General features: G+C 36.6%; 1 protein-coding gene across 3 annotated transcripts in view; it reads left to right on the top strand.

Annotated features, from left to right (window-relative positions):
* tjp2b (tight junction protein 2b (zona occludens 2)) overlaps positions 1–25525 on the top strand; it is a 93430-nt gene that overhangs the window by 35792 nt on the left and 32113 nt on the right. For all 3 annotated transcript variants that reach the window (XM_079827588.1, XM_079827589.1, XM_079827587.1), the window contains exons 2-8: positions 5067–5120; positions 10413–10537; positions 11797–11899; positions 12918–13539; positions 15311–15414; positions 17246–17399; positions 23977–24088. In XM_079827588.1, the coding sequence (XP_079683714.1) occupies positions 5067–5120; positions 10413–10537; positions 11797–11899; positions 12918–13539; positions 15311–15414; positions 17246–17399; positions 23977–24088 (1274 nt within the window). The remainder of the gene's footprint in view (positions 1–5066; positions 5121–10412; positions 10538–11796; positions 11900–12917; positions 13540–15310; positions 15415–17245; positions 17400–23976; positions 24089–25525) is intronic.

The following is a 25525-nucleotide window of genomic DNA, read 5'->3' as shown; positions in this document are numbered from 1 at the left end:
GTCCTTAGAAGGACACTTAATATTCAACAATATTATTGATTTGACTGCACTATTGGATGAGAACTGAACTGAGCTGAACTGATTCAGAACTGCTTTATAGGTGAAATTAACTCCTTTAATAATTGATGATCTTTACAACAGAACTGAATCAACAGTGACATTATTTTCATTTTAGAGCTGCTTTACAGCATCATTAAATGAAATTATTTTTCTGTTATAACTGTAAAGCTGATTTAAAACAATCTGTATTGTATAAAGCTCTCTATATATAAAGGTGACTTGACTTAGTTTGACGTCAGAGTGATATCATACCTGATCTGTGCTGTGATTGGCCAGTCCTGTTTTTTTTTATTTTTAAGAACTTTAAAAGATAAATATACTTTACCTGTATACATACAGTATACTCACATAAAGCAATATATACTATATAGTAAATCTCAGCTGCATGATATTTTTTACATAATCAGTCCGTAACTTTATTTGGGTAAAAATGATCCAAAATATATTTTTGAGCAAGTACACAACCAGTCAGTGTTCAAAGCTCCTCAATCTCCTTACCTTAGCCCGATTCACAACGGTAAACTTGTAATAATGTGTTATAATTTGTGTGGTACTGGTGGATTTGGAAATCTGAGCATGTCTTTGTGTCATTACATCACATCTGTATACATGAAGAAGGAGTCCGGTTAGTACTTGTATCGCATGTGAGGATGCTGCAGGTGGCGGATCATTTACAGCCTTTTCTCACAGTAGCTGGAATAATTAAATTGATCATTTTGATGGCGGATTGTAATCCAGAAAGGTCCAAACGACAATCATCAGTGAAAACTGGAGATTCACCCGTAGACAAAGGCAAAAGATTAGACTGTACGGAAATTAAAATCTACAGGTAACGCTAATACACACTAAATACACGTAGTCACGCAAGCGCAATTCTGATGTTGTTAACATTAACAATTTGAGAACAAAGTATATCAAAAATAGTAATTTGCGCGGTTTGATGTGATATGAGCTAAGCGATCGTTAGATTCAATCACCTTTGGTTGCAAAATTTATTGCAATGCTTTTTTTCCTCAGTTGGTCAGAACAAAAGTGGCAGACATGTTACTTGCGCGTTTATTTTGGACGTAGAATCTGTGATTACCAAGTACAGTATCCACAGCGGTGCGGTGACTGACAGCCACACACACTCCTCAAAACATTAGATTCATCCGCGCTGAGGAGCCGTGCCGATGCACAACCCACATAAAGACGATAGTTCCGCAAATAACTACAATTGCAGGTTTCAAGCAGAGATGGCGACAAAGAGGCAAAACTTACGGACTTGTAAGGCCGCTGAATTCGTTCCAATGAAGGTAACGATAGAGGTTCGAAGGTCGCTGCACGTTCGGTCTTTTCAGATGGGTATTAGGGATTATTTCCAATTCATCTTTTATCTGACTCCGTTTATCATGATCTCGAATTTAGGTTAGAATGCCAATTGGTTGTTTGGTAATTTATATTTAATAACAAGTCACACATTTACTCATTCTGTTTAACTCTTTGTTGAAATTATACCATTCCATAATCTACTAGAGATTGTTAATAATTACAAAGTAAGTCAGAATAGATCAAAATGTAACAATTTATTAACAGTCAGGTAAATGTATAATGCCATTTACATAATCAATTCAAAGATAATCCATACATAACATCATATACTGTGAAAGATATACCTGACTTCTGTCTAATAGACATTCCGCTTTACAAGCAGAACTCATTACAGCATCGAGCCCTGAACCTTTTGTCACACTTCCTTATATTGCTCAGACCAAGACAGAAATCTCTTTCAAATGGAAACACAATGGTAATTTACATTTAATCACTTTCCCATATGACCTGTATTGACGAGACCAAATGGCTTCAAAAGCCACACCCACCGTAATAAGCAAAATATCTCTAAACTCTAAAAACTCTTATTATCTTCTTGTTTACTTTTGTGGTGATGAGATCTTTGTACCAGTCGCACTGAGACATTTCAAACGATATCAAACACATTTAATACTGTATAGTGGGAATTGACATTCTGGATGTATTCTGGAGGAGAGATGTGGGGAGAGGCATGTAAATTAAAGTCGTTCTAAGATGATTCACTCAGTGTGACGTCGTATCGGATGAGAGTGATAACTATGAGTTAGTTCAGATGCAATCAGTGTCCTTTGTCCTTTCAGTGAGTAATTGTCCTCCACCAGACATTTTGGCATTAGGCAAGTTTTCCCAGTCTTTCAGACTGCAGCTTTAAATTTGGATATATATCCAACTTTATTTGCAAACAGTACACTCACACAAAGCCATATATACTATATAGCCAATCTCACCTCACTTATTTTTAATTCCGTCAGAAAATATATCGGTGTTATCCCCTAGCTCTTAAAGGGTTAGTTCACCCAAAAATGAACACACGGAAATCTTGTCTTCCGTGTGTGCCTCCAGGACGCATGCGAGAGAATATGATGTAGCGCCGGGGTTTGGGAATCCATGAAATGCACACTTTAACCCCATTTTGAGAACTACGCCGAGACCTAAAACACGATCAATGTAGAATTCAACAGCTTAGACACGCGCGTCTTCCTCTGCTTGTAAACAAATCGCTTCTGGGTCATGTGTCCGAACGCCGGATCTGCGTCATATTCGCGCGCATGCGTCGTGGAGGCACACACGGAAGACAAGAACAAGTTGGATAAAGGTGTTATTTTGATTTTTTTTTGCGCACAAAAAATATTTTCGTCGCATCGTAAAATTATTGTAGAGCCACTGTGGTGAGATGGACTTTGTAACTACGTTTTAAGTGCCTTTTATGGGTCTTGGAAGTGTAAATGTACTGAATGCCAATGGAGGCCTATCTGAAGCCTTTCTCAGCCATCAGCTTTCAACAAAAATATCTTCATTTGTGTTCCGAATATGAACGGAGGTCTTACGGGTGTCGAACGACATGAGGGTGGGTAATTAATGACAGATTTTTCATTTTTGGGAGAACTAACCCTTTAACATAAAGTTGGATGTATTAGTTTATAAGTATATATCCACATACATACAGTATTCTCACGTAGGACGATATACTATATAGCATATCTCAGCTGTTTGATTGGTTGCAAAATGTTAATTATATTATTGCCGAGCTCTACTCTGCTAAATGTGACTATATGGAAGATATCAAGATATTATAAAAATGTACATGAATTTCTAGTGAAAAGCGCTATTTAAATAAATCAGACTCAATTTGACATAGAAGGGAGAAACGTTTAGTGAAAGTAGAATCAGATGTAGATTAGGATATTGTTTAGTTTAAACTGATTTCTTATTTAATTAAAGCCGACTATTTTAAGAAGCTTTAACCGGACCTACTGTCAAAGTCGCTGTGGTTTAACCTTGTGGCGTTATGGTTTAGTTGAGGTTGTGTTGTACTGTGACTGCTTTCCCGTTAATCATCAATATTGATGAGCTTGTCTGTCTGTTCTTTGGAACAAACACACCCTTGAGCTGTGTGTGTGTGTGTGTGTGTGTGTGTGTGTGTGTGTGTGTGTGAGTTTGTCAGGCTGGTTTTTTATGTGTCAAAAAGATCCAGATCCTGGTGTCTTTCACAGTGTGTTTCTGTTTAAGGACACCTGCTTGCATGGATTTGTGAGTTAACATGGATTCAGTCCTCATATGTATTATTGATCATTCTTAAAAATAAAGAAATTATGCTTTCACCCAAGTGAGTTGTGGAAATGACAGGCCCTTCCTTCATACACACTCTCCTGCCGTATGTGGTAGACCCTCATTTTGACGCAGTGACGTATCGGGTCGTACCAAATAATGGGGTGTTCACTGGGTGTTCTCAGGTATTGCTGGATGATACTATACAACTGGGGATGGGGGCCTTCATTTATAATTTCATTTTCATAACCTCATTTTAAGGAATATACTGGGTTATTTACAATGTAACAGTGAAGTGTGTAATTTGGCGCAGATAAAAATAAAAGCAAAAGTTTGGGGTCGATTAGATTTTAAAAATGTTTTTGAAAGAAGTCTCTTATGCTCATCAAGACATTTATCTCTTTTTTTAGATCAAAAATACATAAAAACAGTAGTATTGCGAAATATTATTACAATTGTTACAATCTGTTTTAATATATTTTAATATGTTATTTATGCCTGTGATGTTTATGCCTCTTCAGTGCCACATGATCCTTCAGAAATCATTCTAATATGCTGATTTGGTGCTCAAGAAACATTTATTATTATTAATGTTGAAAACTTTTGTTGTACTGCTTAATATTTTTGCTGAAGACATTTTAAATGTCTTTTCTGTCACTTTTGATCAATTTAATGCTTCCTTGCTGAATTATATTATCTTCTTTTTAAAAAAAAAAATATATTGATCCCAAACTTTTGAACAGTAGTGCAAATAACCGGGATAAATAAATATTTTTTAAAAACATATATTTTTAAAACTTTAATTACTTTTTATTTCTTTTTCTTTTTTTTTAATAAAAGTAGTTTTCCAAAGACCTTTTCTGCTCTCTATTATTGGCCCAAACTGGACTAGTCGGGATGCTTAAATAAATATCATTACTTTGTAGCACCTCATATAGTTACTACATATAGAAACTGGGATACAAGTAGTTCTTTAACATTAAAAAATGACACGCTTCACCTTTAAACTGTACAGATCTGTGGCATGCTGTTTAATAGAGAAAATTATCAAAAATTTGACATCCTTGAATTTGTAAAAAACCAATGAAAGAAAAAAAAAACATTTTTGAGATGGCCTTATTATTTTAGGAGGAGGAACTGCTGATTATGTGTGTCCAAAGAAATTGCCACAGATACTGTCATGCTTAAGTTGTACATGACCAGGAATATTCCTTTAATATTATGTGTGCTTCCATGTAATTATGAAATAATTTGTTCAGGTTCATTAGTTCATTTAGGACCAATTTGTGTATAGGACACTCAACCCAACATGTCACGCCGCACAGCATACTGGCATTAATGACGCCTGACTGGTGATTAATGGTGGTTTGTTTCTCTTTTTCATGCAGGGCTCAGGAATGGAGGAGACGGTTTGGGAGCAGTACACTGTGACTCTACAGCGGGTATGAAACTCTCTTGCATGAATTTACTCAAACTAACCCGCGCCCTAGCTTACCCACTGCAGGTTTAAAGGAACATGCTGACTTTTTGGGACTTTAGCTTATTCACCGTATCCCCAGAGTTAGATAAACCATACATACCATTCATTAACTCTGTCTGACGCACCCACCGCTAGCCTAGCTTAGCACAAAGACTGGAGGTAAATGGCTCCATCTAGCCTACTGCTCAATAAGTGGCAAAATAACGCCAACATTTAGCTATTTATATGTTTGTGATGTGTATAGTTACATCGTGTACTAAGGCCGACGGAAAATTAAAAGTTGCGATTTTCTAGACTGTGTTGTGAACTTCTGTTGTTTCTTGAAGTAGAGACCAGGAGAACTTGGATAGGTTTTTCAGCAGGATTCTTTATTGAGAAAAAACGTGCTGTCTTTCCGCTGAGGTTCCAAGTCTGACTAAAGCCAGTTGTACATTGTATTTTATATACATTTCAAGGGGAGGGATTATACAGCAGGGGAGGAGACATAGGAAAATAGGGACACACCCCAAACATTCCTGTCTCATCAGCCGTAATTCAATCAGCATAACAGTGTCATTCAAATGCATAGATGCTAATCCAATCACTCACGCAGTATTGCTCTAAACTTGTCATGGTAAATAGTCAGGAAGTGCATAAAGACAAAGACTTAATGTCTCAACCACTTACACAGCCTGACGTAATCTCCTTAGAATTTCCTCAAGTTTACTTCAAAATGTAAAACACAAATATAGATAATGTTTTCAGTTATATTCTATTACATTGGAACCTAGATATAACAATGTATACATTTGTAATCCAACAACTGATATGGCTAGGAACTATACTCTCATTCCTGCGTAATTTCAGGCTAGTGTAATATAATTGCGCCGCTGCACCCATGGTACAGCACAAAGTTCCTTTACTATGCAGGAATGAGAGTATAGTTCCTAGCCATATCGGTCTAGAAAATCACAACTTTTCATTTTACGTCGTATTAGTACACAATGTAACTATACACATCACAAGTAAATAGGAAACTGTTGGCGTTATTTTGTCACTTATTGAGCAGTAATATAATGATTTGCTGCTCAAGAAACATTTCTTATTATTATCGGTTGTGCTGCTTAATATTTTTGTGGAAAAACACTTTTTATTGATGAAAACATATTATTTGATGAATAGAAAGTTTTTAAAAAACTGTATTTATTTTAAATCTAAATCTTTTGTAACGTTATAAACATCTCACGGTCTCTTTTTAAGTATTCTTTTTTTTTTACGTACTGACTCCACACATTTGAATGGTAGTGTATGTATAGTCATTATTTTAAGAAACAAACAAACTATGGAATATGACATGCACATACTATTCTGTTATGGAAATACTGGAGATGCTCACTCATGCTATTTATTGCAATTCTTTTTATTAAATTAACAGTGTAAACAGTTTCTTGTTACCTTCATAATTATATCCATATGGACATGTGTATGCCTAAATGAACAGTGGATATTCCATATAAGGTGTTTGCACGAGACATGATTGTCATGCGCATGTAAACATGGACATTGTCACTAAGAACTTATCAGCATCAAAACATTTTTATGCTTGTGTTCTCCTTGTAGGAGTGCTTCAGATGAAGTTACCCCTCCCCCTCTCTCATCCCATCTTTTCTTTCCTTCCTCCCATTCCTCTTTCCTCCAACATCAAGCACAACAGGATGTGCATCTTTTATCTCCCGCGTGACAGATCGCAAGAGTTCACACACGCTATCCAAACACACTCTGACACTATCACCACCATCACATATCAGACTCATCCTGGGAAAACATCTCCGCTCTTTGACATGTCAGATCCCTGGGCTCAGATAAGAATTGTCTTGTCTTATCGCTGCAACATAAAAGGGAAGATATAAGCTTTGGGAAGTTTGGAAAAGCAGGATACTTAGTGAGTACAAGTTTATATGGCGTATCATGATCTATAAGGGCTTGACAGTGCTTGCGTTTCACTCACATCTGTGACTAAAAAGAGATGTGTGCGAACTGTAAAATGTGTTTAGGAGCACATTGTTCACACATAAAATGTGTGAATTAAAAAAAAAGTCCCTGCAGGTCCTCGGTTTTATGAAATGTTAAGTCATAAAAAGTCTTAAATATCTTAAATGGTATAAGAAACATTGATTATTTAAGAGGTCCTAATTTGGGGGATGGGAAAACAGGAATCGCAATACAGCCTAATATGATTTATTAAAGGGATAGTTCACCCTGAAATGAAAATAAAGTCAACTTTTACTCACCCTGCTCTTGTTCCAATGCCCTATGACCTTCTATCTTTTTCGGACCTCAAAAGCATCCATTTTAAAAAATGTCCTGCACACGCTCCTCCATATAATGGCAGTGAATGGCGACCAGGCTAAAACATTACAAAAAGGATACAAAAGTATCACGCAATGAGACAGTGGGACGTGCGCCATATATGGAAAGTGTTCAGGAGGCACACTATAAGGTTTTGCGAGAAAGAAACCGTATTATTCAGTCAAAACACTGAGCTCGGCTGTTACTCTGTACGCATTCCTGTGAGTGCGTGCGAGCCGTCAGCAGCCACTCACACGATGTTGTCATGACAACCAGTACACAACATTAACTTCAGGAGGCTTACGTTATTATTAGTATTATTTATTATTATTTACCTTATAGAAGAGATGAGTCACGTTTGTTTCTATTGAGCCTGATTTCTCAAAATGGTGTGTGTTTGTGCTTCTCCTGGGTGCCATGACAACAGTGTGAGTTATAGTGGCATCGGCCTACTAACGGCCGAGCTCAGCATTTTGACTGAATAATACGGTTTCTTTCTCGCAAATCCTTATAGTGTGCCTCCTGAACACTTTCCGTATATGGCGCGCGTCTCACTGTATCATTGCGTGATACTTTTGTATAATTTTTGTAAAGTCTTAGCCTGGTCGCCATTCACTGCCCTTCAAACTTTCTCATTTTAAGGTCGGAAAAAGATAGAAGATAGCGCTTTATTTTCATTTCAGGGTGAACTATTCCTTTAAATAAGATAATTAACACTAGAACTACCAAGGCGGTCATTTTGACCATTTTTACATTTTACACAAAAGAGTTCTGAGTATTTCTACCTAGAATGGCCATTACGGTCAAATTGACCGTACGCATTTCAGACGGCGTATGCCACGTATTATTTCACTGTTTGCTAGTTTTCCCCGCCAGTGAAGATGTACGTCACAGTTGCCTAGCAGCAACTTTCTAGTTGTTTTTATAAGCTATTGCTAAGCTTAAACGTAGCTTTACCGTTGAAATGTCAGCAAGAAAGAGATTGATTGGCGCAGAAGTTTTAGCCTTGCTTCAGAGCCTTGATGATGCTGGTGGCTGGATTGTTTCCGATTCTTGGGATCCAAACATTTCCAATAACTCCAGAGCATTGTAAAGTCCAAATGTATTTTAAAAAGATATTTCTAATCATTTCCAAGATTCAGAACATGTTTTTATCTAACAAAATATTCTTCTTCAGTCCATATTTGTTGGCATTTAGACTTCACTGCGTTGAAAAAACATTGCTCTCCCACTTGTCACACACAAAGTGAGGCACGTGTATCTTCGGGAGCGGTCTAATAGCTCTTACTCAATTAAATTTTACAAAAAAGCTTGTAATATGTAGCCCTATCTGCGTTCGTTTGGCGCTCGGTGCTCCATTTAATCCATGTTGTTCGATTTATTCAAATTGAGGTTTTTGTTTGAGGATTTTGACACTTTTTACGGTGATGCGGTCATAAAATATGACGACAGACATATAAAGCTTCATTTTAAAACCTCAATAGAAGCTTTGTGTAAATATGACATGACAAAAATAACATTCGATGCAATCTAGTACAAACTAGTGTTAAGCTGCATGTTTCATAGTTGCAACTCGGCACTGTTGCACGTTCTACAAGCTTGCGGTTTCAGAGCTGCTCACAATCGGTGAATACCGCACATTTTTGCTAATGGATTGCTTATGATCTGTTGATGAATTACAATGTTTACTTTATGGTGTCCATGTAATATGGACACCATAAGATGGTTGTCAGAGTGCATATTTTATCTCCTGCATCTTCTGCATCAAGCATAAGCATTTCAAAATAAGAGTCCTATTGCATTTTATTTTACAATTTAAAAGTACCGCATTTTGCATACATTATTTTTCCTAGTTATTATTGATAATTTCCTGGTTGTTATTATAAACTGTATCTGGCAATTCAATTTAAATTTAGTTAATGTTTTTCAGCATGATAATTTAACTTATTTAATAAGTATTAGTATATGTGTATGTATATGTGTATGTGTATGTGTGTATATATATATATGTATATATATGTATATATGTGTGTGTGTGTGTGTGTGTGTGTGTATGTGTATATATGTATATATGTATATATATATATATATATATATATATATATATATATATATATATATATATATATATATATATATATATATATATATATATATATATATATATATGCATTTATCTCCTATATATGCAGTTTGTTGTAGATGTGGGTATATATACACAGTTTGATGTTGGCCTAATAATGATTACATAATTATTAAATACAGTTTGAAGTTAGCAGTTATGAATTAAAATAAAATAAAAATTCTTATAAATTTCTCCTTATATCCCTTTAAGGAATAATGCATTATTTGATCAATTGCGCCCCTAAAGTGTTTTTTAATGTGCTCCTAACTAATGTGCGCCACATGTGCTAGTTGGGAAAAAGTAAGCATCAAGCCCTTTCTATACCATAATATAAGCTTTTGGTACCGCCTACCCCTAGAGTCAGTCTTAGTCAGTGCCATGGTTTCACCCCGTGCTGTCAGGTTTTATCTCCAGCTTTAATTGGGCCTGAATATATTTGGAGCAGATTGCATCAAGCCAGAGATACCCGCTCATTAGACTCTATTTATTCAGCGTTCCTCTGAGGCAGGTACAGCAGGTTGTTATTTGGCCAAGCAATGAGGTGGAACCATGTCTCCATTAGCTTTGGCGTGCAATGGCTTTCTGCAAAACCACATTGTGGTGGCACGCAGTCGACGTTTATGAGAGATTTATTTTATGAGCGCACGGACGTGATTGTGTACCACCGCTGGCTGTTTGCGTGCTTCTATGAAGCAATATTAAACAGTGCTGCCCTGGGCAGGCTAGCTGTGATGTATGACTATGGAAATGCATTAGTGCTACTTTCACACTCAAAGCGATTTTTCTCTCTTTCTTTCGCAGGACTCTAAAATGGGCTTTGGAATTGCTGTGTCCGGCGGCCGGGACAATCCAAACGTGGAGAGCGGAGAGACGTCCATCATTGTGTCGGACGTGCTGCCAGGAGGACCAGCCGATGGACTGCTCTTGTACGCTTCACTCACCTTGCTAATGCATACGTGTTTAGCGTATTGGTAAACCATTATTTTACACCAGTATAGGCTGGTTAATAAGTATCGAGTTTTCACAGAGCTTTTTAAATCGACATTAAATCAAAATTGACTCTGCTTACTGCCCTGATAAATGTCCTTAGTGTCATTGTGCATGTTTTATTAGTGCTTGTTAATCTAAAGAGGAAAAAAGGTTGTTTATAGAGTTTTCATAATCGTTTATCAGTGTAATAACTTTATACATTTCAACAAACAGTGGATTTTCTGCTGATGTAATCAAGGCTGGGAAAAAAGATATTTACCAATAATGTCACAGTTCAGTCAAATGCGCATGATGCATAAATTGTGCTCCGGCCTACATTACTTCACAGAATATTAGATAGAATATCTATAGAATACACTTCATGTACAACATATTTAGTTGTCCTAAATTAATATTAAGTATTCCCATATGACTTTCTTTAACATGTTATTAGGGCTGAAAACTGTATCACGATATAAGTGTTTCATATCGGTTGATATCGATAATTTATAAAAAAAAAAAAAAATTTGACCTATTTAAAATAATATCGATAATTTAAAAAAATTTTTTTTGACCTATTTAAAATAAGGACCAGGAGAAAAATATATTACATTTATACATTTTTATTTTAAACTTACCCTTCCTCTGATTATAATCCCCTCAGTTATAAAGGCAGAAATGTCAACACAACCATGAAAAACACTCAGATAATTAAAATGTAAACATGTTTATACTCTGCGTCAATGCGGAGCGGGCGTCTAAATCAGTTGCTTATATTTACAAAATGAGCCAACAATAGAAGAAATAAGCCCTTTTAATGGAAATAAAGATCCATATTTGATAAAAATGTTTAGAGAAATGAGAAAATGTTTAAGAGATCGTTAATTTAGTTGTATACATGTTCTCCAATCCATATATTCTGTTCTAATGTCACACAAGTAATACTGGGTTTTACACTATTCTTTCGTAGTGTGGTTTTGGTCAAGTTTACTTAAGTAAACATTGTCACGTGTGCACCTTACTTCTTCTCACTGCTCTTTCCTGATGGTTTATTGAACAATTACTCCGTCGCCCAGTACAACGACGAGCGCGTCGATACACGTCCCCAAATGGACGAGGCGCGCTACATGTTATTGAAAAACCCAATAATATTGTTAAATAGAATGTCTATATAATGTTTTAGACTTAACGTTTGTTTTATTTTGCTTGTGGACAGTGAGAACGACCGTGTGATACAGGTCAACACCATCACCATGGATAATGTGCCTCATTCTTTTGCTGTGCAGTCACTTCGGAAATGTGGAAAAGTGGCCAAAATAGTGAGTATTTGTCATGTTGACCTTTTATGAGAGGGCTACTAAAACAAGTTTAATTACTTTGGTTATTAGCATAGGTTAGCAGTGTCAGATATTAACGTTTTATTTATTATTAAGGTTCAATATTTGCTAGCCTGGTCCTACCAGACTCTCGTACATTTCATTGGCCACTCTCCATTGACAAGCGTTAACTCCCTTGAAGGCGGGTACTCTGTTGAAGTTTAACCTATTGGATCAGCCCAGAGCCACTCTGGATCTGCCATAACCAATCTCTAACATTTGGACGTGACGTATGTCATCTCAAACTAGCGCACAACATCAACGTCATCGTTCTCAGCCACTCCCTCTGTTCGCTGATTGGACCGGTTAAAATTTGATCTGAGAAAACCAGAGAATATACCGCAATCCCAGATGGAGTACTGAAGGAAAATTAAAATTGAGCGGAAGTACGTAGGAGGGCGGAGCCAGGCTAAATATTTGCTTATTCTTAATCTTCTTATTTTTACCTTTTTGAGAATTTTTTTTTTTCTTATATATTATTTTTAACCATCCATTCATGTCAAATACATCAGTTTCAAAATAATATGAATATTATATGAATTAAATATTACAGATGTGTTACCTATAACATCAAATCAACATCATACAAAAGTAATGTTAGACATCATAAAGTCGTAAATATAATATCATGCTCAGATACATTAAGTATTTAAAATGTTTTTCCTTGTTAAATTATTTTAAATTATCTTGAGTAAATATTTTATGATTTATTCTGAAGATAACAGATTTTAAAAAATTGTATTGCCATTTTTTGCCTATTTTACTTGCCGTTTTGCTCCAAGCCCTGGTTAATTTCTTTTTTAAGGCAAATTCACATGCAGCCTTCAAATGATTGTACTGCAATCGATCCCTGCTTATAGTAATGAGCATATAGTAATATAAACCTCTGCTTTTAGATGATGTCCTTTTGATAACAGTGAGCTGAATGTATAAAGACTAATCTTATTCAATCGCCCCACAGACCGTAAAGAGGCCTCGCAAGGTGTCTGTCCTCAAGCGCCCCCCGTCCCCGAGCGTGGATAGCCGTGATTACAACATATCCAGCTATTATCCCGAGGACAACCGCAGCATTCACAGTGACCCAGACTCTGATTACCCTCGGGGAAATGGCGGCCTGGGCTACACCCGAGACAGAGAGCACGACCGCAGCCTCGACAAGAGCCGGATAGACTACCTGGACCCGGATTACCGCAGCCAGGATTACGACTCTCGGCGGGAAAGGAGTAGAGGCAGGAGCCCAGAGAGATCTCCCAGCTCTGACAGCGGCTACCGCAGGGACGGCAGCCGGGGCCGGACGCTGGAGCGTGGATCCAGCCCGGAGCCTCGCTATCAAAGGCAGCACAGCAGAGGCCGTGGGGGAGGAGGAAGCCCCGCTGGAAGCTACGGGAGGGACCAGGGCTACGACACGCGGAGGTATGACACCCGTTCAGAGGACAAGATGATCAGGAGCCATAGCAGGGACCGGCTGCAGGATCACTCACCGTCACCCAGCAGAGAGCGGGACAGAGGAAAAGACCGTCAGAACCATGAGCCCCTGGAGCCGCCCATTAATGTGATGCTGGTGAAAAACAGGCCCAATGAAGGTGAGAACCACGGATTAGCTTGTCAATAATAGCATATTTTGAATATAATAGAGTTGGGTGACTGAAATGATTAAAAACCATTCAAAGGGAATTTGAAATGGAAATCTTTTTTAACATTACAAATGTCTTTACTCTCACTTTTGATCAATTTAATGCATCCTTGCTGAATAAAAGTATTCATTTAATTATCATTCGGATTTCAATCTTATTGCCCTATTCATGTAAATTAGATTTCATGGCAGTCAAGTGTAGAATAGCTCACTCCCAGTAATCATTTTATAATTTATGGCCGTTATTAAAGGAAATACTCAATGTGAATCAATGTTTACGGTAAACATTGCTATAAATTTGCTGCAAGTTCATATTTTCCTCATGTAAATGACCTTCGTGACAATGAGATTGAAGAGTTGAACAGTGCGATATTCTTTTAGATTTAAAATGTAAGGATGCACAATTATTTTATAAACTCACAATATTTTTTTAATACACAATACATTTTTAGCAGCATTATTAAACTACAATAAAGCTTCATAAATACACTACCGTTACAAAGTTTCAGCAACAATGCATTTCAAATGATCAAAAGTGACAGTAAAGAAATGTGTGAGGACACAAAAGATTTATATTTCAAATAAATGCTGTTCTTTTCAACTTTATATTCAGCAAAGAATCCTGAAAAAAATGTTATAAAGGTTTTCACACATTTATTAAACGGCACAACTGTTTTCAACATTGATAATAATATGAAATGTTTCTTGCAAATCAGCATTTTAGAATGATTTCTGAAGGATCATGTGACACTGAAGACTGGAGTAATGCTGCTGAAAATTCAGCTTTGACATCACAGGAATAAATGACTATATTGTAATATTTCACAATATAATAGTTTTTATTGTATTTTAATAAATACAAATAAACTCGGCCTTGATGAGCATAAGAAAAATCGTACCAACCCCAAACAAACAGTAGTGTATAGTGTTCACATTGCTCTGTAAGGTCCAGTATCATTTGCGATACCCCATCCTTCAATAACAGCCTCTTTCCAAAGCTGCATTTATGACATGTTGTGACATGTTCACTAAACAATCCATGCTAAAATGTGCCGCACAGCCGTTAAGATCAAACTAAGATGTTGGCCCCTTTACAGTTGCAGAGTCTTTATTTCTGCAGTGGAGATGCTGTGGAAATAATACACAACATAAAAAGACCATCTCAGCGTCACACATGTGCACAGGGCAGCTGTCTCTCTCTCTGTCCTCTTGTAATCCTCCCATTTCTTTAGACCTCCACACATCCATCCTAAAACCATTTGTCCTCATTGTATTTTGATGATATTTTAATCTGATTTATTCATGATGGGCCTGTCAGGAGATTTCAGAGACACATTCTTGTGACTTCCCATAAATCGGCCCGTCTCTTCCGATTTCCTCACCAGCCCCTCAGAACGCTCAGCCCAGAAGGGCAAAGCGGGTAGCGCTGTTTACAGTATTACCAGATTATACCTTGGATTGGAAACTAAATTTGAACCAAAAGATTTATCATATCCAGTTCTGTTAGTTGAGCTTTCAGAGCTCTGGTTCTGCCCGTCAGATCAATATTCCATATTTTCAGTTTCAATTTGGTTGTTTGTAGTGTTATAGGCATTCAGTGGGCCACTAAACTGACAGCTGGAGGGATTGCTGAGTACTTAAAAGGGTCAAGGTCATCATGGTTGTTAGGTTCATGTTAACGTTGCTGCACAGAACCAATGTTTCATTCTGTTTGGTTGTAGAGTACGGCCTCCGGCTGGGAAGCCAGATCTTCATCAAAGAGATGACCAGCACTGGATTGGCTGCCAGAGATGGAAATCTCCAGGAGGGCGACATCATTCTCAAGGTTCCTATCAGACTTTTCACACAACAGCCATCTTCACACATTAAGGGCCAGATTTACTGAACAGGGCAAATTAGCGTGAGAGTGCAATTCCAAAAAAGTGGCGATGGGAGTGGACAGTTTTGCACGTGATCAACTGACGACACGCAAATTAATGAACACAGACACAGCCGGATCATTTCCATAATGACCAACGCAATCTACCAAGAGCAACGCGTCTGGTTTAAGACATGCTTTTCTTAGGCTGTAAATAATGGCGCAAACACCAGTAAATTGACGAGCGCAAACCTAAGTAAATCACCTTGCATGATTAATTTAAATACTTTCCTCCCATAAATTTGGCATCTGAAAGGGAAAACCCTACAAATGCATATGCAATAAGGTCAGCCGCAAAAAATAACTTTTCAGCGCAAATTTTTCACTGCGTGTCTTTAGTAAATCCTGGCACTCAAAAGAGGGTTTGCACTGGCGCAGGCTGTTAGTAAATCTGCTCCTAAAAAATGGCATTTGGGGGGTCAAATATGTGTTATTTTGGCAGGGCTGGCAGCTAAAATTCGCATTCCTGGGTCTGTATATCACATAATTGGCGTCGCCTTCAACCCGTGGACTTGGCAACACAGTGCAGTTGAGTTCTGTTGACATTTGACAACTAACGTTATGCGTTGCTCCATTGCTCTGATTGGTTGTAGGTCTATCCAATTGAGGGCTTTCCTGGTTCGGTTGAAACACGCCCCATAATCACAGCCCAACGGAGCAGTATCAGACTCATATTCTGACTAGAATTGAGTATGACTGATGACGTCAGGCTACCAAAATGGCAATCTTAAAGGAACACTCCACTTTTTTGAAAATAGGCTAATTTTCCAACTCCCCTAAAGTTAAACAGTTGAGTTTTACCGTTTTCGAATCCATTCAGCCGATCTCCAGATCTGGAGGTAGCACTTTTAGCATAGCTTAGCATAGATCATTGAATCTGATTAGACCGTTAGCATCTCGCTCAAAAATGACCAAAGAGTTTCAATATTTTTCCTATTTACAACTTGACTCTTCTGTTACATCATGTACAAATCCTGCGTTTTTGAGGCCGAAAGTTACAACTTCAAACCACGACTCACGACTTTGTAGCGTTCCAGGCAAAGTCACGCCAAACTGCCTGAGTGCAAGGAATCGTGTGGTAGCTCGATGTAAACAAAGCATGGTGGACCGTATGAGGCTTATGCTAAATTTACAATAATTTCTAACGCCAAAGGTGCTTACTTGAGGGAAACGGAGGGGAAAAACAGTACATCGATCTAGTACGAGTTCACGGGTGGGAAGTCACAGGTTTGACTGCCGTTCCAGTGCACTTTCACAAGTAGAAGGTTGGAAAAACATGGGTTACGGGTTGCCTGGAACGCGGCATAAGGCCGACGGAAAATGAAAAGTTGTGATTTTCTAGGCCGAAATGGCTAGGAACTATACTCTCATTCCTGCGTAATAATCAAGAAACTTTGCTGCCGTACCATGAGTGCAGCGGCGCAATGATATTACACAGCGCCTGAAAATAGGCTAACTTCCGTCAACATAACCAACGTGACAACCAAGTTTTAAATAGGAAAAATATTGAAACTCTTTGGTCATTTTTGAGCAAGACTATAACGGTATAATCAGATTCAATGATCTATGCTAAGCTACAGTTTAACTCCAGGGGAGTTGGAAAATGAGCCTATTTTCAGAAAAAGTGGAGTGTTCCTTTAACACTGTGGTTGACTCAAGCCCTTTGACATCAGACTTGTAGCACCCTAACATTATATATGCTTGAACCATTAATGTTGCGTCTTTTTGATTTTTCCAGATCAACGGAACGGTGACCGAGAACCTGTCTCTGAGTGACGCCGGCAAGCTGATCGAGAAATCACGGGGAAAGCTGCAACTGGTGGTCCAAAGAGATCACCGGCAGATCCTGGTGCGCATCCCTGCCCTGGCAGACAGCGACTCGGAGCCTGACGGTAAGTTGCTTCTATCAGGCAGCATTTGTCCGTAGACTAGTCTCCATTACAGCGCTTCCTGAGCCGTGGTGCTCACCCTCTGGCTGTTTGCTCTCTAACTCCACACTTTAATTAAAAGCAGATAGCATGAATTGGCTCTGATAAATCAGATTAGTAATATCATGTACACATTGCCAGGCGCTGAGGCTGTAATAAATTACAGTTAATTATGCGAATCACTATTAATAGACTCGAAATGAGTGTCAAAGCACAAAACCCAATTTGTCACCGTCTGTGTCGGAGCAGGGTTTTCATCCACTGGCATAATTTCAACTATATGTCATGGATTTAATAAGACTGGTCCTCTACAGAGGTGATACGCCGTTAATGCAGTTGGACACGGGTTATAAAACTTCCTCTGGTTGTGTAGTTATAGATTGATAGTACAGTATATTTAACAGGAACACATAGTCATTTAGAAATGACAAGACTGTATTGTCAGATACAGACCGTCTCTTTTTAGCAAAGAGCTGAGATTTACTGACTCCGTTTATACCTGCTATTAACATCCGTCTCGGATCATCTGACCACTAGTGGACCACATCAGAGACAGTATATGGAGACAAACCATTTGTAGAAAAATGAATGGGAGGAAACGCAACACTCAATATAGCAGCTGTGTTAGAGGAAGTCCTGCATTTCTGATAAAAGATACATGCGCCTTTTTGTTAGAGGCACCACTTTTTTATATTCCAGAAAGCACATACAAACTTTTTTTTTGCCAGATTTTTTTAAATTACTTTTAAAAAGTTGAGTGGTAGAAGGAGCCTTTAAAGAAAACGTCCGCCAGATCGAAAAGTAGAAGCCGCAACATATAATTTATTATAATTCACATACTGTATTAATGTATTTAAATTGTATATCTTTTAAGAAAGTGTTTATTTTATAATTATATTAATTATAGTATAGTATTTTTATTAGGGCTGGGGAAAAATTAATCGTGATTAATCGCATCCAAAAAACAGTTTGTGTTTACATAATATATGTGTGTGTGCTGTGTATAATTATTATGTATATATAAATGCACACATATGCATGTATATATTGTTATATTATAATGTTATATTTTTATTTAATAAATAAAAAAATTATTGATGTAATATTTATATATAAGATAAATTATATATACACAGTATATACGTGCAAATATTTCTTACATATATATATACATGCATGTGTGTGTAATTATATATAGATAATAATTATACACAGTACACGCACACATATATTATGTAAAATAATTTGTATATTACATTGTCATATGATTTTTTTATATGTATATTAGTGCTGGGCAATCGATTAATCACGATTAATCGCATCCAAAATAAGAGTACTGTCTATAATTATTATCTATATATAAATTCACTCACATATTTTTCTTAAATCGATACATTTGTGTGTATTTTATTCCTAATAATTATAGACAGTACTCACACATATATTATGTAAACACTACTTTTATTTTGGATGCGATTAATCGTGATTCATTATTTATTTATTTATTTATATATTATATATTAATGTTTATATTTATTTCAAATCAATTTAAATTATTTTATAATAAATTGATTTAAATAAAACAAAATGTGTATGGACATATGGATGTTAATAGCGGGTATCTTAATCTTGCTATCAGATACATATGCACCATTGTTTGCACTTAAACACAATGAATATTTTAACACCAGAAAGATGCGCTTACCTGAGAAAAGCAAACAGCTTGCTTACAACAGAAATGCTATTTTTGTGTTCTCTTTTTACAGATAATACAGATATGTCATACTTTTAGCCGATGGACCGCTGAGACACAACATAAAGTCTGGTTGCCTTTAATCTTTAATCATGACTGTGCCTCAACAAACCTGTAAAACTTTCACACTGTGCTCTTATGTTTTATGCTAACCTCCTTTTTTAATACCTTCTTTAACAATAAATAAGTCTACTCAATGTTATTTCTGTGTGGTGGTGACTTATTCAAACATGGAGGAGAAACTGTGTCAGATGCTATTTCATACTCTTCAGCTGTTATTAGGGTGGGACAGCTGGATATCGTATGGCTTTTACAGATCTACCATCCTCAAGGTATTAAATGCAGGTGGAAGTAAATTTCAGTACAGAAAAAGTGTCCGCTTGTCAAGTGGGGCAGGGCGGATTCGGCGGAACCGAGGCATTGTGTCGGTGTAGGCATTGTGTATGTTGCTTCGTGCCGGTTGGAGAAGTTAAATTGAGATGTGATTTACACCCTGCCATAAAAATGCAGCATGTACGGTTCATTGCCTCTAGCGCACCATTGTGCACTACTTTTCATATTGACTAGATGATGTGATAGCCGGCTTTCAGCTATTTCCTCGTTTTTATTGTTCATTGTATTAAAGAAGCTGTGACATTTTTTAGTTTAGCATGCTTGAATACGTTGAACCGTGACACTCAAGGCTTACTGTCGTAAATCAGTCACTGTCCCCTGTGTCTTTATCTTCAATTCGTTTTGTATGCAATTGGATGACGTCCCTGCGTGTTTCATTGTTATATGTAAATTAAGGTAATTGTGTTTAGAGACAACATGACAGCAACTGAATTCACAACACATTTGACTTCCGTAATGCAGTGTATTTCTATGTTAAACAGTATATTCATTGGGGAATTAATATAGGGTTGGACTTGACTGTGTTGCTGTGGGATTCAAATGAATTATGGTGTTAGGGGGTAAGGTGTTACATTTAGTTTGGTTATGAAAACATTTTTTTTCTTTTAAGGAAATAAAATAAGACCAGGGACGTGTTACAATAGTTCAGCTTTTATTTCATGTTGTCTTTTAACACACTGTGTGTTTAAGAACAATGCAAGTGCCTTTTGTTTATTCTTAGTCACTAGTAGGTCTGGGCGATTATAAGGAATATCCTTAATATATCATTACTATTTTACAAGTGAAATAAAATGCTGATAGTTAGGTTATATGTTAAAAAAGAATGTATAATGTTTTAATGTTTTTATTATTATTATTATTATTAATAATAATAATATTTAATTTTTAAAATAAAATCTGTATATTTTTATATTATTGTCTGCTATATATTTTAAATTAAATATATTATAAATACTACTAAATATTAGATTTATTTATTTAAAGTACATATATATGTATGTGTATATATTTAAAGTGAATATATATGTATGTTTATATATATATATATATATATATATATATATTATATACATACATACAGTGTATATATAGTTATAATGTTAGTTCTTAATGTTAGTTAAAATTAATCTTTGTTGATGTTAATTAATAAAAACATATTCATTGTTCATGTTAGTTCAGGTCCATTTAAATAATATTAACAGATACAACTTTTGATTTTAATAATGTATTAGTAAATATTGAAATTAACTAAGATTAATAAATGCTTTGGAGTTGTTGTTTTTTTCGTTGTTAGTCCATGTTAATAATGTTAACATCTGGAACCTTGTTGTAAAGTGTTACTCTATTATAAACACACGTATATAATTTTTTCCACCCAGAATAAATACACTAATATTGCAATATCAAATATCGTCAGATGATCTTTTTTTATGCAATATTTCCCAGCCCTAGGGTCTAGCCTTTGCATGCATGTATGTATGTATGTGTGTATGCTCTCTGTCATTCTTTCTGTTACTCTGCGTGTGTTTTACAGTAGCGCTGTGGACTAAATCAAGTCCTGTCCGTGCTGCTTTGGGTTGTAGTCAGGGAGTGTACAGCAGCTGTCTCTGTGGTTTGTCCTCCCCCTCGTAAGGTACAGACTGTAATTTCATCCCCACCCAACAGATGGATACACGCCTCTCTCCCCCACAGCCTGGAAAACACCGGCTCCCTGACCTGATCCTCCCTGATGTTCTCCAGAATCTGTGTTTACATGCTGCCTAATAATCCCTAAATAATCGGACCGATAGCCCATCGAATTAAATGAAAACAATTAGAGAGAGAAAAATTGAGCTTGTTCTGAATAAATGAGTAAGATATTGGGATCCTGCTAGATTTAGCAACATGAGAAGAAAAAACAATAAAAGCCAGATATGCATTAAGGTGATATGCTAAATCGACTTTCTTCTTTAATCAGCTGACTGGACTCGCTAGCGTCTTGTTCTTACGATTATGTGACACTTAATGTCACTCTTGAAGGGCATGCTCAAAAAATTAGTTCAGAGTAAATGTAACATGCATGTAAACATGTTTTCATCGTGCTGCAGATTTTAGAGAACATATACAGTACATTCGGAATCTGCAGTCGGATTTAATTTAATTTGGATCAAGGACAATTTGTGCATGTAAACATAGAGGATAAAAGTAAATTTCACAAAAAGTAGCGTTTTAGCTCAGTTAGTTTGTTCGCTTATAATTAAAACAAAGGCTGTCAAATGTTGGTCCATACTGTGTGTGTGTGTGTATATATATATATATATATATATATATATATATATATATATATATATATATATATATATATATATATATATATATATATATATATATATATATATATATATATATATATATATATATATATATATATATATATATATATATATATATATATATATATATATATATATATATATATATATATATATATATATATATATATATATATATATATTAGGGCTGTCAAAAGATTAATCGCGATTAATCGCATCCAAAATAAAAGTTTGTGTTTACATAATATATGTGTGTGTACTCTGTTAATTATTATTTATATATAAATACACACACAAGCATGTATATATTTAAGAAAAAAATATTATTTTTATATATAAAACATATATAATCTATAGGAGAAAAAAAATTCTATAGATTATATAAATGTATATACAGTATATACAGGCAAATATTTCTTAAATATAAACATGAATGTGTTTGTATTTATATATAAATAATAATTAACAGAGTACACACACATATATTATGTAAACACAAACTTTTATTTTGGATGCGATTAATCGCGATTAATCTTTTGACAGCCCTAATATATATATATATATATAATTTCTAAATGGGAAATTGTGCGATCAAAACTACAATTTATCTATTTAGCATTTTTCTTATTTAATTAATGTTTTAATTTTTAATATATCATTATTATTATTTTTAAGAATAAATATTACAATTTTAAAAGTTAATATTTTGTTTTTTTGGTATTTTTCCATTTTATTTTTTATTTTTTCATGTTTACATAACATTTTTAATCCCAGATTCCATTGTGTTCTCAGACTTTTCGACCCCACACCCCATCACTTGCATATTTCTGCCCTTCCTGAGTCAAAAATGTAACACATTTTGTGCATTATACTGTATCTTCAGCCAGTTCTGGGAGCATATTTGTGTTGGTTTACTCTGTTAGCTCTAAGCATTAACCCCCCCGAGCTCTGAAGCAGGTGGGCTGCGGTGTCCTTTTGCTCTGTTATGGATGGAGTGTGTTGTAGATTTGCAGGACAGGCATGGCGTACCGCCCACCAGCGGCGCTCAGAAGAGCAGGAGTTCTCTTAATGCACTGGACATGCACTTAGATCACCAGCAGACCACACAGTAACTCTTTTCTTCCTCCCCGGCCGTCACTACTTCTGTTCTGCTTTCTCTTTCAGGGCGATGCTTCATTTTCCTTGCTCTGCGTCTTGTTGGTTTTACTTGTTATCAAATAATTCTTAACTTTCCTGGACAAAGTAGAGCTCTAAAATGAGAAATTAAAGGAAAAGTTCACCTTCACATCGATACAAAACCCATGAGACGTTCTTTCTTTTGTGTCGCAAAAAAATGTATATTTAGAAGAATATTCGGTCAGATATTTTCTATGACCATGATCCTATAATAACAAAAAAACACAAAGTAGTCCATAAGATTCAGACCAAGACTTAAATTGTTATTTAATGATAATCTGTTAATTTGAGAATCGATGCAAACGAATCATTGACTCAACTGAGTTGAACTTGAGAACCAAATCCATCTGATTCACAGAATTTCCATTTTTGTTTATTTATTTTTTGGGTGAACTGTTCCTTTTAACTATCAACGTATCTTAAATGTATGCAAGTACTAGCTGCTTTGCACACATCTCTGCTTTCCAAGGCAGTTGCAGTAGATGTCACTTCCTGTCTGTCCTTTTTCCTCTACCTTTATAAGGGTGTTCTGTTCATATAAAGATTAATCGCACCTGTCCGACACACCTTCTGCCTCTGTATAACACTGCTATTAGTCTCTTCATGACAGCTTCATGAAATTCTGGGCATTTGAGTCATGTAGGCATTGTAAATCAACATGATTTGGGTCAAAAATGCATGGCTATCCTGTGGTCAAAATCACAGTATACTGTATATAAACAGAAATGGTTGTTATAACGGGGCAGATCTTGGCAAATTAACACCAAGTCGACTGTAACATGGTGGTCCGTTCTCTGTGGTTGTGGGTCCATTTAATTCTGTCTCCTCTGGGCCTCGTCTCTTTCCTGTCCAGAACTAATCGAAGGAAAGTCCTTCGCTTCTCATTGTAGACTTTTGTATCTTTCAGATATTTCTGAGATGGAGTCGTACCATTCCTACTCACCTCAAGATGACCAAAGGTCACGTCAATCTGACCTCTCCTCACACTCTTCTAATGATGCAGCGCGAGAGAATGCCAGGTACGCACAGCTTTAAGATCAGCTCTAGATGCACTATATTGCCAAAAGTATTGGGACACCCCTACAAATCATTGAATTCAGGTGTTCCAATCACTTCCATGGCCACAGGTGTATAAAATCAAGCACTAGGCATGCAGACGCTTCTACAAACATTAGTGAAAGAATGGGTCGCTCTCAGGAGCTCAGTGAACTCAAGCGTGATAGGTTGCCACCTGTGCAATAAGTACATTCGTGGAATTTCCTCACTACTAAATATTCCACGGTCAACTGTTAGTGGTATTATAACAAAGTGGAAGCAATTGGGAACAACAGCAACTCAGCCACGAAGTGGTTGGCCACGTAAAATCACAGAGTGGGGTCAGCACATGCTGAGGGTCACAGTGCACAGAAGTCGCCAACTTTCTGCAGAGTCAATAGCTACAGACCTCCAAACGTTGTGTGTCCTTCAGATTAGCTCAAGAACAGTGTGTAGAGAGCTTCATGGAATGGGTTTCCATGGCCGAGCAGCTCATCCAAGCCTTACATCACCAAGTGCAATGCAAAGTGCCGGATGCAGTGGGGTAAAGCACACCGCCACTGGACTCTAGGAGACGTGTTCTCTGGAGTGACGAATCACGCTTCTCTGTCTGGCAATCTGATGGACAAGTCTGGGTTTGGCGTTTACCAGGAGAACAGTACTTGCCTGACTGCTTTGTGCCAAGTGTAAAGTTTGGTGATGGGGGATTATGGTGTGGGGTTTTTTTTTTCAGGGGTTGGGCTTGACCCAAGTTCCGGTGAAAGGATCTCTTAATGCTTCAGCATACCAAGACATTTTGGACAATTTCATGCTCCCAACTTTGTGGGAACAGTTTGGGGATGGCCCCTTCCTGTTCCAACATGACCGCGCACCAGTGCACAAAGCAAGGTCCATAAAGACATGCATGAGCGAGTTTGGTGTGGAGGAACTTGACTGGCCTGCACCTCAGGCCTATAGAACACCTTTGGGATGAATAAGAGCGGAGACTGTGAGCCAGGCCTTCTCGTCCAACATCAGTGCCTGACCTCACAAGTGCGCTTCTAGAAGAATGGTCAGAAATTCCCATAAACACTCCTAAACCTTGTGGAAAGCCTTGAGAAAGTGAATGTGCATGTAAAGCCAGATGTTCCAAAACTTTTGCAGAAATAGTGTATTTTCAACACACATTAGGGATGGATAATACAGTAGCTCCAAAAAATATTTGAACATTTAAAGGGATAGTTCACCAAAACAAGAAAATTGTCTAACAGTGTTATTTTGTAAAATTTTTGATGTAGAACGTAAATTTTTGTGATATCAACTTCAAATCTGGAACACAGCTTATGGCGTATGGCACTTATTTTAAAGACATAGCACAAATGCACATTTCAGTCAGAATATTTCACAAAGAGTAATTTGTTAGCTCAAGACACTCAGGAGCA

The sequence above is a fragment of the Gobio gobio genome (assembly GCF_949357685.1).
Source record: "Gobio gobio genome assembly, chromosome: 10".
Classification (NCBI taxonomy): domain Eukaryota; kingdom Metazoa; phylum Chordata; class Actinopteri; order Cypriniformes; family Gobionidae; genus Gobio; species Gobio gobio.
Note: the sequence above shows the minus strand (reverse complement) of the source record. Positions and strands in the feature narration are given on the sequence as shown.